The sequence below is a fragment of the Triticum dicoccoides genome, chromosome 4B (assembly GCF_002162155.2).
Source record: "Triticum dicoccoides isolate Atlit2015 ecotype Zavitan chromosome 4B, WEW_v2.0, whole genome shotgun sequence".
Taxonomy (NCBI): Eukaryota; Viridiplantae; Streptophyta; class Magnoliopsida; order Poales; family Poaceae; genus Triticum; species Triticum dicoccoides.
The window spans coordinates 135,763,811-135,776,363 of NC_041387.1; the positions used below are offsets into that span (position 1 = coordinate 135,763,811).

The window sequence follows — 12,553 nt, forward strand, 5'->3', positions numbered from 1 at the left end:
AATTGCATGCTACGTTTCCTAACACATAGGTTGAGGAAGTTTGGGCCGGCAAGGGTGAGCGGATTGGACCGGGCACACTGGTGGCGGTGGTGATAGGGAGTCATGGGTGGGGTAACCTGTAACTGCATGCATAGGTCTCGGTTTGATTTTGGGTTTTACTCACTATCTTTTTTTTGTACGAAGATATTTTTGCATGAGAGGAAGCAAGACAGAAGTCGGGATTGAGTGGGACATGCCTAGGTAAGAGTAGGTGGAACCATCGTGATGATAGCAGATCCCTTTTAATAATAGAGATGTTTGGCTCATGGAGTAACGTTTCTATGAACCTTCTTGAGCAATGAAAATTACGTTGTTTCCCTAAAAAAATCCTATTATAACTTTTTTACAAGATGAGGAAAACGTTGTTAAAATTAGGACAACGCTAACATTCACAAGTGTGGTGGAAGCCAAACCCGTCCACACGCCCTGTAACACATAGACTGTGCCACATCACTGCATGCATGCATGTGAGATTTTATTTTGAATTTTTAGTTTTTAAAATGTTTTATCTCTTAATGAAAGATCCGATTGAAGATCTGTTTTCACCATTAAATCCCTCGCGACAAGATCTTCGAAACTATCTCATATCATTATATTTTGACGAATTCTTTTTTAGGTTAAAAGTTTCCATATCTATTACATATGAATTGCCATGATGTTTACACTGAAGTTACCATGATATGTTTTAACTATTTTCTTTTGCATTTAAAAGTAAATTTTGACATATTATAAAACGCGGAATTAAAAAACTAGACTTGTCATAAACCATAAACTAAAATTGTCATGATACATGCACTTAAATTGCCATGGTTCATACAAAAAATAATTTACATGGTCAAACTACCGGAATTGTCATCATCAAAAAACTAAAAATTGCCATGCTCTACAAACTAAAATTGTCATATGACAACTTTAGTTTAAACACTATGACAGCTACAGTATAAACATCATGACAACTTTTGGGCAAAAAAAAGTCAAAACTTTTTAACATGGGGTCTAGTTTTGAAGATCTCATCGAGACGGATTTAATGGTGAAAATGGATTTTTAATTTGATTTTTAATTAGAAGCTAAATATTTTTAAGCCGAAAATCAAAAAGATTCCTGCTGATGTCATTTGTTCATATATGGTAAAAATAAGTGGTGATAAAGATGTGTGGCGATGTGCAAAATGCCAGGACGTTAGTTTTTCGTAAAATTAAAATAAACAGAGGCCCACCTGCAGCCTCCAGAACACGGGCAACCAAAATGGCCACCTCTCCTCTTATCCTCCCCGGCGGTTCCCTCACTCCCCGGAAATGGAGGCCACCACTACACTCACGCTCTCCTCGTCCCCTGCCGCCGCGGCCCGCCGCTCGCCGACGAGGGCGACCATCTCCCACCCCCACCTCCGGCATTACCCCGTCCGCACTTCCCGCCTCAGCGTTGCCCAGAGCCTGGCCTCACGTCCCCTATCCTCGGTCCGCCCCGCTTTCTTGGTTCTTCCAACGGAATCGTAAGTGGTCGCCTTATTGTTTGTTTCGCTCACCTTCTCTCTGTTGGGAATTTAGGGTTGGAGGCGGCGCCGGAGGGGGAGCGGGCTGGTGGTGCGGGCAGAGACGTTCGGGCAGCTCACCACCGGGCTCGAGTCCGCGTGGAACAAGCTGCGTGGCGTCGGTGAGTGACCACTAGCTCTCTCCCAGCGTACTGCAGTGTACAGAAACAGATTTGATGGTCGCAATGCTCTTGTGATTTAAGATGTGCTGACGAAGGAAACCATTGTGGAGCCGATGCGGGACATCAGAAGAGCACTTCTGGAAGCAGATGTAGGTGTAGTTTTGCGTCAGTGTTCATTTCTGTCTTTGAATATGAGCACTTCGTGTAATGCTGTTACTTTTGCTCTCTGCACTCTGCAGGTTAGTTTGCCGGTTGTCAGACGGTTCGTGTCGTCTGTGGGCGAGAAGGCTTTAGGTTCAGATGTTATCCGAGGAATCCGACCGGAGCAGCAATTAGTCAAGGTATTTTGTGTGTTCGTCTAACAAAGCATTATGTTGTCTACACTAGTAAACGCATGCTGGATACTTTGTTAACTAAAAAACTGAAAAGGTATATCATGCGATGCCGTTAAGGAGTTAAATGAACCACCGGAGTTCGTTTGCAAATTGCAATAATGATTTCATATATTTGACTTTGCTTCTATCTACAGTTAAGTAACTGCATAATTTCTCAACTGAAAGGTTCTTTCCTCTCCTGAGGGATAAAGGAACACACTAGCATGTAAAATGCTGTAACACGCTTAAAGAATTTCACTATAATGAGAATGGGACGATAGTATCTTATGCTTCATTGATATGGTGAGTTCTTTTCAAACTAACTTATTAATCGGTTTGCTAGATTGTGCATGATGAACTTGTTCAACTGATGGGTGGAGAGGAATCAGACTTGGTGTTCGCAAAAACTGGCCCCACAGTCATCCTACTGGCAGGTCTGCAAGGTGTTGGGAAGACTACTGTTTGTGCAAAACTTGCATTCTATCTGAAAAAACTGGTGCTTTCCTTGGCCTTTATTTTCGACAATCTTAATAGGGCGTCAATACACGATAACCTGTAGATACTTATACCAGAGTTAGGTTACAGGGGAAGAGTTGTATGCTGGTCGCTGCAGATGTTTACAGGCCTGCTGCCATTGATCAACTCACTGTACTGGGTGAACAGGTACTTCTTTGATGAACTTATCTTTTATGTAAGATGTAGTGTGTGCAGCTGCAACACTTAACTGCTTATGAAATCAATGTGTGTTCGGGTTGTTTTGAAACTGAAAGGTTAAAGCTACCAAGTTGCATTTGCTTTCTGAATGCAATACTACAGTTTGGGCCTGGCTAAAAAACGCATTCACAGGTGGGTGTGCCAGTTTACTCAGAAGGAACCGCGGCCAAACCTGCAGAAATAACCAAGAATGCCGTGGAAGAGGCGAAAAGAAATAATATTGATGCGATCGTAGTGGATACTGCTGGCAGACTGCAGGTCAGACTTCTCTATATTTCCTTTACATTTTCAGTTTACTTATTGTAAACTACTGCCTGATAGAACTGTCACCATTGGTGGTACCTGATCATCTTTCTGACATTTAGATTGATAAAACAATGATGGTTGAATTGAAAGAAGTAAAGAAGGCAGTTAATCCTACAGAGATTTTGCTTGTTGTTGATGCCATGACTGGCCAGGAAGCTGCAGGTATCTGTCTGTTTCTTGTTGTTACTATTCCAGTGTCATTCATAAACATTTAGGAAATCAGCTACAGGTCTGAAATTTGACTATCTGACAAATTCTATAATACTGTTGTTATTCCTAATGTGTTCATAGAGCTGGAAGTTTTCTGCTAATTCTATATAATTTTGGATGCTTTAAAGAGCACTTTCCTGCAAAGCATCTGGCTTTAAAGAGCACTTTCAACTCTAATGCTGCACAAAATAATGTCTTCATAATTGTTACACTTTTTCCTTTTTTTTTGTGCAGCATTAGAGTTGTAACAACTTACACTACTTCCTTTATTTTGTGCAGCATTGGTCACAACCTTCAATATTGAAATTGGTATATCCGGTGCTATATTGACTAAATTGGATGGTGATTCCAGGGGTGGAGCAGCACTTAGTGTGAAAGAGGTTATACATGCCAGAAACTTTTCTCGCCATCATATACGCAAATGTTTAGGATCTCCCACATCACGCTTTTACTATAAGTTGATATTTGGAGCGGATTATTGTCTATATATATTGACCCGAGCTGTGAATTCCTTTTGAAATAGACTTATTGGTTTAATGGATTTGCCTGCTCCTTTCACTAATTGTCGATCAGTACATGGCTGGTTCGGCAGTTGCAGATGCTAGATTTATTACTGGCCTAACTTTTGCTCTGTGTGCATCAGTGTTCCACTGTATATATTATTATCTTCTTCACTTGTCACCAGACTGCCTATCTGCAAACATATTTCACTCAATCCGAAAACCTTAGTAATACCTGTGAGGTGCAAGTATTGTGATAATTTTTTTTCCCTTTCTTCTGCTGGTATATGTAACACCATCACTACCTATCGCTTAATCCTCTATGCAGGTGTCTGGAAAGCCCATCAAGTTTGTTGGGCGAGGAGAGCGAATGGAGGACCTTGAGCTTTTCTATCCCGACCGCATGGCACAACGTGTTTTGGGAATGGGAGATGTCCTTTCATTTGTTGAAAAAGCACAAGAAGTCGTAAGTAGTTTCCTGTAAGACTGCTCTTCTGGTCTTGTCTGAAGCAATATTTTGATGGTTTCTATATGCTGCAAATAGGTTCGCCAAGAGGATACCATGGAACTGCAGAAGAAGATCATGAGTGCGAAATTTGACTTCAATGACTTTTTAAAGCAGACACAAAATGTTGCGAAAATGGGATCCATGAGCCGTGTAATCGGAATGATTCCAGGCATGAACAAGGTACATGAACCTGTGGGATTGATTCATTCCTTCGAACTGATGAAATAATTGCCAGAGCATGACAACATTTCTCGTTCTAAATAGGTTACTCCTGCACAAATCCGGGAAGCTGAGAAAAGACTTGCATTCGTAGAGTCGATGATCAATGCAATGACAGCCGGTACATTCCTCCTGAACTACTGCTAAACATATGAAGATTGTAGTAATGGTGATGGCTCCTTATGTCCTTGCATCTAACCCTTACACTTTGCAGAGGAAAGGGAAAAACCCGAGTTACTGGCCGAATCACGCGAGAGGAGGATTAGGGTAGCAGAGGAGTCCGAGAAGACAGAACAAGAGGTTTGGTCCTACTGTTATCATCGTATCACAATGTTTCACTTATTCAGCATATTTGGCATTCCCCTCCATGGAGCTTAACAGGCTCTGCCATTTTCCACTATTAGGTGAGCCAACTGGTTGCGCAGCTCTTCCAAATGCGCGCGCAGATGAAGAAATTGATGGGTATGATGCAAGGGCAAGAAGCAATTGCAGGAATGGGAGATCTCATGGACTCGCTTAATGCTGACGAGAAGGTAAGGACGATGCCTCTGGCAGGGTGAATGAGCTTCCTCCTGCCAGTTTTTTTTTCTTCTTTTTTTGCCTGGACGACTTACAGTTGCCTGGATTTTTTGGTGTATATTGTTCAGGCACCTCCTGGCACTGCACGGCGGAGGAGACGGCGGAGCGAGCCGCCACGGCAGAGGGAGCTGGATGCAGTGGGTGGCGCCAGTAGGCCTTGAGTTGATGTGCACTGGAGCTGGAATTTTTCACTGAAAGAGTTGTGGATTGGCATGTAGATACGGGTCCTGCTGCATGATGTAATATTTCCTGTACATTTTGGCATACCGACTTTACAATTCGTGGGAAATGTGTTTAGTGGACGGAACATGGAGTTTGAGGGTGGAGGGAATTAATTACCGGTCTTAATATAAAGTACATCATTAAGTTGAAAAACATATTCGAAAAAAAAAACTTTAAGCACGCCAAGACTATATATGTTCAGGAAAGAAGGGAAAAGGGTTCTACCGCCGACCACAAAGACATTGGCCACACAACGATAGACATCTTCATAGTGAGTTGGGGGTGACCTAAGAGTTGTGAGCTTAACAAAGTTACTCGAAAAACTTTAGCTTTCATGTAGCATCTGGCAGGCGATTCTACGCATGCTATCGTTGTTTAATTTAGTTTCTACTTGCAAAAACACTAACATGTTTTGTACTCTATGTCCAGGGTCAACCAAAGATAAATTCAGTGTGCATTTTGAGTTCCTGATGATAGATAGTACTTAGATCCCGAACCTGCAAAGAACTTTTTATTCTGTCTTTAAGAAGTACGCATTTTTTTTTCGAAGGAAAGGCTAGCCGCCGCCTCCTCCTTCCTTCATAAAAAAGTTAGGGTTTCTGCCTCCCGCCGTCGCCGCTGCAGGTCCACCTCCTCTCCGGTGGCCCTAGGGTCATGGGGGCGCGGTGGATCTCGGCAAAGGCCGGCGGGAGGGCTCCGTTTTTAGTCGTTTCTTTCAGTTTTGCTAGGGTTTGTATCCTGCTTAGGAAGACGAGACGGGTGCGGCTCCCTGAAGATGGAATAAAGGTCTCCCCGCCTAGTCCCCGTTCCGGCGGCGCGTCTAGCACCGTTGGTGGGCGTGTGGAGGTGTGTCTCCGGCAGATCTATCTTTGGTGGATTTGCTCGGATCTCGTCATTGTTCGTCTACGTTCGCGTGTCTTCGGATTGGATCTTTCTGGTCTACGTTATTCTTCATCTGCGGCGGTTACTGTTATGGTGCGCTGGTCCTACGGGGCCTTAGCACGACGACTTCCCGACTGTCTACTACAACAAGTTGTGCCCAACTCCGGCTATGGAGGGGCGATGACGGCGGCGCGCCTTCGGCTCGCTTCAGTGCTGGTAGTCGCCGCTAGGTGGTCTATGGATCTGGATGTAATTTTTATTATTTTTGGTACTCGTTGTACTGCCATGATTGAAGATGAATAGATTGGAAATTTTCTCGAAAAAAAAGTACACATTTTTTTCCCATGCGGCTTGAGAAATTCTCACATGTGATACTGTTTGCTTTATACAAGATGCCGCGGCAATGCATGGGGTATCTTCTACTTACAAATCATTTGGACTCCACAATAAAGCAACAACAATACAGATGTAACAACAATGGACCTTTTGGTTAGCTATTCTGTTCTACTCCCTCCGTAAAGAAATATAAGAGCATTTAGATCACTACTTAAGAAATATAAGAGCGTTTAGATCACTAAAGTAATGATCTAAACGCTTTTATATTTCTTTACGGAAGGAGATTCTTATGTAGTGATCTAAACGCTCTTATATTTCTTTACGGAGGGAGTAAATGATAAGCGTTTGGAAGAGCAGAAATGAGAATTGCTAAACCATCAAGACGGAAGGGAAAACGCAAGCCGTGATCACAAAAATACTCGCTCCCGGTTCATTGGAACTTACACAGAAAATATACATCTGATACACAGAGCAAGGCCGTATACACGTATGTTGTCACTACTTGCAAGCTGCAGCTAGAGATCTCAAATATGTCCGTACTGGGTTCAAGTGGCAGTGTCCCCCATGGCCAGCCACATCTCATCTGCGGTAACCGCGCATCGAGTCCAGATCCCGCTGCCTCAGGTTGCCGTACTTCCTCCTGCGCTTACCAGTAGCCACGGCAGCCTGAATGATCACAGTTGCGCAAAGTATAAAAACTCATATACAAGACACAATAACGACATACTCCCTCCGTCCGGAAATACTCGTCGGAAAAATGGATGTATCTAGACATATTTTAGTTCTAGATACATCCACTTTTATCAATTTCTCCGACAAGTATTTTGGGACGGAGGGAGTACTATGTAATATGCCCCTGGTCTGTTGACCGGGTGGTGCCTTGACCTGTTCTTCCGCTTTGATGGACTCCGCGAGATTTTCCATGTCGGGTGTATCTTTTCCTTGCATGCCAGCCATCATCTTCTGCATTCGAGTGCGCATTTGGAAAAGCTGCGATACTAGTTGGCTCACCTGAGAGCAAGAAAATGTTCAGTTCAGCTCCATGAAGTTCTGTGGTTTATATACTACTAGATCGAATGGCGACGAAATGACAACTGAACCTGCTGTTCTGTCTTTCCAGCGTCCTTAGCCACTCTTCTCCTTCTCTCGCGTGACTCAGCAAGTAACTCTGGTCTTTCCCTTTCATCTGAACATAGTCAGGATAATTAGTGCTGGGCAAATGTTCATGACAACACTTCGTCGAAATTATGCTCCAAAAAATTAGAACTGGTACGTCTTTTCATCGATGAACTTGGCACGCACAACTGGCATTGTCCCAGCTATGGCAACTGCAAAATGTTTATTTTGATGGTGGCCCTCGATTCTCACCACAGCAAGTTATATGCCACATGAATGATTCCCTCGTCAGACTATTTTTTTTAAGCATAAAAATTTCATGAAAAAATAAAAGAAGGAAAACCATGCTTGTTTCCCAAAGCAGGATAATTTCAAACTACAGCAACTTAAGATACTACCTGTGGACATCAGAACACCAACCAAACAGATAGTTGATTGGCAATGAACTTCAGTCTATATATTCACATCATTTCATATTTTGTAAGAAAGCAAGTACGAACTACTGGCAAGCTACTGAATCCACAGATCAATATTAATCAGAATTGATCCCAACCTGTTATTAAAGGCTTACACATGATATGTAAGAAAATAAAAATCACTCTCCCTAATATAGCAAGTGTTTGGAAAGAACATGCAAGACCATATCTTCATGATGTGAACTGAGTGTAGATTATACATACCAGCAGTCATCACATTGATCATTGACTCCATAAACTTAACGTTTTTCTCAGCTTCACGGATTTGCGCTGGAGTAACCTAGTAAAAACACGGCAAGAGTTGTGGTCTTAATAAGTAATAACATAAAATTTATATCTTGGGGCAAAAAGTCAATTAGAAGACTGGTTCCAAGGAAATGTAATAAATTAGGTACAGAATTCATATTCGCACCTTGTTCATGCCTGGAATCATGCCAATTATACGACTGAACGAACCCATTTGCGCGATAGCTTTTGTTTGCTTCAAGAAATCATTGAAGTTAAACTTTGCACTCATAATCTTCTTCTGTAATTCCTCAGCATCTTCTTGATTCATCTACTTGCAGCAGTATGTTACACCATATAAATATGACATTATTGTTTAATGAAAGACACAAGGAAAATTGCATTTCACAGAAAGATACTTACCACTTGCTGTGCTTGCTCAACAAATGAAAGTACATCTCCCATTCCCAAGATACGCTGCGCCATACGATCTGGATAGAAAGGCTCAAGATCCTCAACACGTTCTCCACGGCCTATGAACTTGATGGGCTTTCCAGACACCTGCAGAGTTCTTCATTGTCATATTTTTTCATATGCATGCTAACAAAAGGAACAAAGACAGAAAGCTTGCTAATATAGCCATAACACACGTAAACACTGAACATTTATTATTTAACCTTGCTCAATCGTGTACTTTTCTGTTATACTGTACAAAATTGACGACGAAAAACCTATACAGGAGGAAAAGGTAAATCCTGAGAATAAGTAAAATTAACTTATGTAACCCCTCCATGACACATTATTTCATTGAATTTATGGGTATATCAACTCTTGTGTCATAATGCCTTTTTGCCAGTTATTGAGAATTGAGAAGTCTAGAAAGATCAAATAAAACCAAAATGTATGGACACAAATAGTGCCTTCTATGCATTACTAGAAATCAGTAGTTCGTTTAGACAGAACTAAGAATCTGGATGGTCACACCAAATGGATAAAGTTTTTCAAGTCGAGAGACCTCTTTGATACTTAGTGCTGCCCCACCTCTGGAGTCACCATCCAGTTTTGTCAGTATAGCACCAGTTATACCAATTTCAACATTGAAGGCACCGACCAATGCTGATAAAAAAATCAGCAAGGGTAAGTAACATTCTAGCAGATGACGAAGAGTTTAAACAGATGAAGAGTTTCAGAATAACAAGTTCTGCTACTACAGGGAGCGTGCTCCTGCTCCTTTGAAAAGAACACAATAAATTGTAAGGAAAACTGAACGAAGAGAATTGGACCAAACATGGCTCTTATATACATGTAGACGAAACATGACTAATATGGGACCCCCAAATCCAAATACATGGCATGTATACATGTATACATTAATATGTGCTGCAATAGTCAAAGTTGAAAATGCAAATTTCTTTTTCTGCATGCCAAGCAGTGCATTAGGTAAGTTACTTACACCCGACCAAGTATAAAATGATGAGTCTAGAGCCCTAAACTACTCATAGAACAACAAGCAACAACAAACCTGCAGCTTCTTGGCCAGTCATAGCATCAACCACAAGAAGAATTTCTGTAGGCTTCACTGCCTTCTTTACTTCTTTCAACTCATTCATCATAGCTTTATCTACCTAATGATAGAAAGATTAGCTGGTATCGGTTGTGCTGGGTAAACACAGTTGAAGTAACAGAAAGACACACTAGCTCCGCCATTTAAGGCTAAATAGAGTACCTATCAAAAAGTATCATATCTCATTTTTCACACCAACTCGTCTCATAACAGATTATCTTTACATTTAAGTTTAAATATACTATACTAGAATGAACATTTTTGGTTGAAGCACTAGACTGAGTTTAAAACAAACATACACATTTAATCCAAAATAAACATTTTAAAGAGATTTTGACCTTTTACAGACTTAAAAATTACTAGTAAGAACTAGTGCAGTTCGATCATATATCTAAAATTCCATACTTCGGCATGATTATGATCTGGTGCCCAAGATCTGTGTACAAAATTAAGTCAGCTGGTTAAAACTGGTACAGGACTGACGTACAGTTTTTTAGAACCATGATTGTAGCAAACCGAGGAACATAATTAGATGATAAGAGTTACCTGCAATCTTCCAGCAGTATCCACTATAACTACATCGGTCTTCTTGCTCTTTGCTTCTTTCAAACCATTCTTGGCAATCTCTGAAGGTTTTGCTTCCGTTCCTTCTGAGTAAACTGGTACACCAACCTATCAACATTCAAAAGTAACTGTAGTTTTAATTTCAAAATTTGAAAAAAAACAGATATGCATTACTGGTAGCTCTACAGTCATTTGAATCGAAGGTAGCCACAGTTATTAGCGAGAAAACGTTTCCAACTGAATACGACTGTGAAAAGATCAATTTCATTACGTGTACCTTTTTACCCAGAATAGTGAGTTGGTCAATAGCAGCAGGCCTGTAAACATCTGCAGCAACCAGCATACAACTCTTCCCCTGTAACCTGAATCTGGTTTATAAGTACTGATGGCCTGGGCTCTTAGGAAAATGCTTAAAGAAGAAAGCTCAGGAATGCACCATCTTTTTCAGATAGAAGGCAAGCTTAGCACAGACGGTAGTTTTCCCAACACCTTGCAGACCTGCCAATAGGATAACCGTTGGGCCAGTTTTTGCGAATACTAAATCTGATACCTCTCCACCCATCAGTTGTACAAGTTCATCATTTACAACCTACATCATTTAACTCTTGTTAGTCCTCTAGGGCTAGAAGTACATATAGTATTACATTGGGAAGACCACATTCAGTTAGTCCAAAATAATCAATGAATTCCTCAATTAAGGTCACTTGTGTGCACAATAATATGCACCCGTCAATAATGGCTGTGCAAACTATACATAGAAAATTTGTCACATATGCAATTTATAATTTTCTAGGATCCTCGGATCTGAGTATACCTTCACTAACTGCTGCTCAGGTTGGACACCCCGGATCACATCAGTGCCTATAGCCTTTTCAGTAACAGACTCGATAAAACTTCTTGCTACTGGCACACTTACCTGCAAAGTAGGGCGCGCATTAGATTGTGAAGACAAAAAATATATAGAAATATAGCCCCACAAGAAAGCCATGTACTGAAAGAGATGAGACATACATCTGCCTCCAAAAGTGCTCTTCTAATATCCCGCATCGGTTCAGCAATATTCTCCTTTGTCAGTCGATCTTGAACCACAAAAGGCATTTCCTTCATTATTTACAATCATGATTTATAGCAAAGCTACAGAGGGTGCAGTCAGCGTCGCTGATCAAGCATGAAAAATGCATACTGCATTGAATTGTTTGGACAAAAACGATCCACACATTACAAAGTTACGCAAAAGAAAAGTTATCACTTCATAGATAGCCAATCTAGAACTTCACAGTTGCATATAATACTCTGTCAACCTGATACACGATTCGACACATCACACATATTTTTGGGAGGAGAACTGAGTGTGACTCTGTTCAACACATTGCAACCAGAGCATTACGTATGACAGCAACAAAATCCACACATGAGGCGAGAAGCAAACGTGTAGTGTATGGGTAAACTATCAGAAGCGAACTCACCGACGCCTCGCAGCTTGTTCCACGCGGACTCCAGCCCGGTGGTGAGCTGCCCGAACATCTCCGCCCTCACAACCATCCCGCTTCCCCGCCTCCTCCTCCTGCATCCCTGAGGGCGTCCCAAACCGTAACAAGGTAAGAAAACCATCCGTTCAAAAAGAGATAAGGTCGAGATCTTTCTCGGAGGGAAGAAGCTAGGAAGTTGCAGATGCTCAGAGCGAACCGGGAACGGGGAAGAGAGGGCGCGGAAGGCAGCGGGACTTTGGGCCCCGCGGAGGTGGAATGAGAGAGTGGGCACGCGGCGGAGGTGAAGGGAGGCCACGGTGGGCCTGGCCGGCGAGCGCCGGGCGCCGGCGGGAGACGAAGAGAGCGTGAGTGTGGCAGTGGCCTCCATTGGAGAGGGCGGAGCGTTCTGCGGAGGCGAGGCGAGCCAAGCAACGAGGAGGATAAGAGGAAGTTGCTCTAACTGGGCCTTTCTGGGCACGACGGTATCAGAGAAAAAATGCTGACCATGATAGCCCATGAAACGGCCCCGTCATCAAGTCGAGGGCCGTAGCCGATAGGGGGATTCTAAAAAAAAGTCGATAGGGGTAATTCTCAAA

The 12,553-nt window shown here is 42.1% G+C and overlaps 2 protein-coding genes across 2 annotated transcripts; one reads left to right on the plus strand and one right to left on the minus strand.

The window, feature by feature from the left end:
• Positions 1–1,297: 1,297 nt before the first annotated feature.
• Positions 1,298–5,410, plus strand: LOC119295464 (signal recognition particle 54 kDa protein, chloroplastic-like). The gene is made up of 15 exons (XM_037573881.1): positions 1,298–1,497; positions 1,588–1,693; positions 1,775–1,842; positions 1,933–2,034; positions 2,411–2,563; positions 2,653–2,730; positions 2,914–3,039; positions 3,147–3,249; positions 3,577–3,677; positions 4,126–4,263; positions 4,342–4,485; positions 4,570–4,645; positions 4,739–4,824; positions 4,929–5,057; positions 5,172–5,410. Exons 1-15 carry the CDS (start codon positions 1,336–1,338, stop codon positions 5,262–5,264), a joined length of 1,665 nt encoding a protein of 554 aa, XP_037429778.1. The 5' UTR covers positions 1,298–1,335; the 3' UTR covers positions 5,265–5,410.
• Positions 5,411–6,928: 1,518 nt separating this feature from the next.
• On the minus strand, positions 6,929–12,394 carry LOC119295465 (signal recognition particle 54 kDa protein, chloroplastic-like). Its single transcript, XM_037573883.1, has 15 exons — positions 12,175–12,394; positions 11,955–12,060; positions 11,500–11,567; positions 11,303–11,404; positions 10,925–11,077; positions 10,766–10,843; positions 10,471–10,596; positions 9,883–9,985; positions 9,376–9,476; positions 8,784–8,921; positions 8,548–8,691; positions 8,340–8,415; positions 7,644–7,729; positions 7,429–7,554; positions 6,929–7,209 (listed from the first exon to the last, which is right to left on the minus strand). Exons 1-15 carry the CDS (start codon positions 12,343–12,345, stop codon positions 7,123–7,125), a joined length of 1,665 nt encoding a protein of 554 aa, XP_037429780.1. The 5' UTR covers positions 12,346–12,394; the 3' UTR covers positions 6,929–7,122.
• Positions 12,395–12,553: the final 159 nt, after the last annotated feature.

Bases quoted from the DNA above. Each gene is read 5' to 3' on its own strand.
- LOC119295465 (XM_037573883.1), bottom strand. From the start codon at position 12,345: ATGGAGGCCACTGCCACACTCACGCTCTCTTCGTCTCCCGCCGGCGCC. The intron at 9,477-9,882 runs GTTTGTTGTTGC...TTTTTTTATCAG, and splicing joins GACTGGCCAAGAAGCTGCAG to CATTGGTCGGTGCCTTCAAT. The intron at 8,692-8,783 runs GTAAGTATCTTT...TGCTGCAAGTAG, and splicing joins TTGAGCAAGCACAGCAAGTG to ATGAATCAAGAAGATGCTGA.
- LOC119295464 (XM_037573881.1), top strand. From the start codon at position 1,336: ATGGAGGCCACCACTACACTCACGCTCTCCTCGTCCCCTGCCGCCGCG. The intron at 3,040-3,146 runs GTCAGACTTCTC...TCTGACATTTAG, and splicing joins ATACTGCTGGCAGACTGCAG to ATTGATAAAACAATGATGGT. The intron at 4,264-4,341 runs GTAAGTAGTTTC...TGCTGCAAATAG, and splicing joins TTGAAAAAGCACAAGAAGTC to GTTCGCCAAGAGGATACCAT.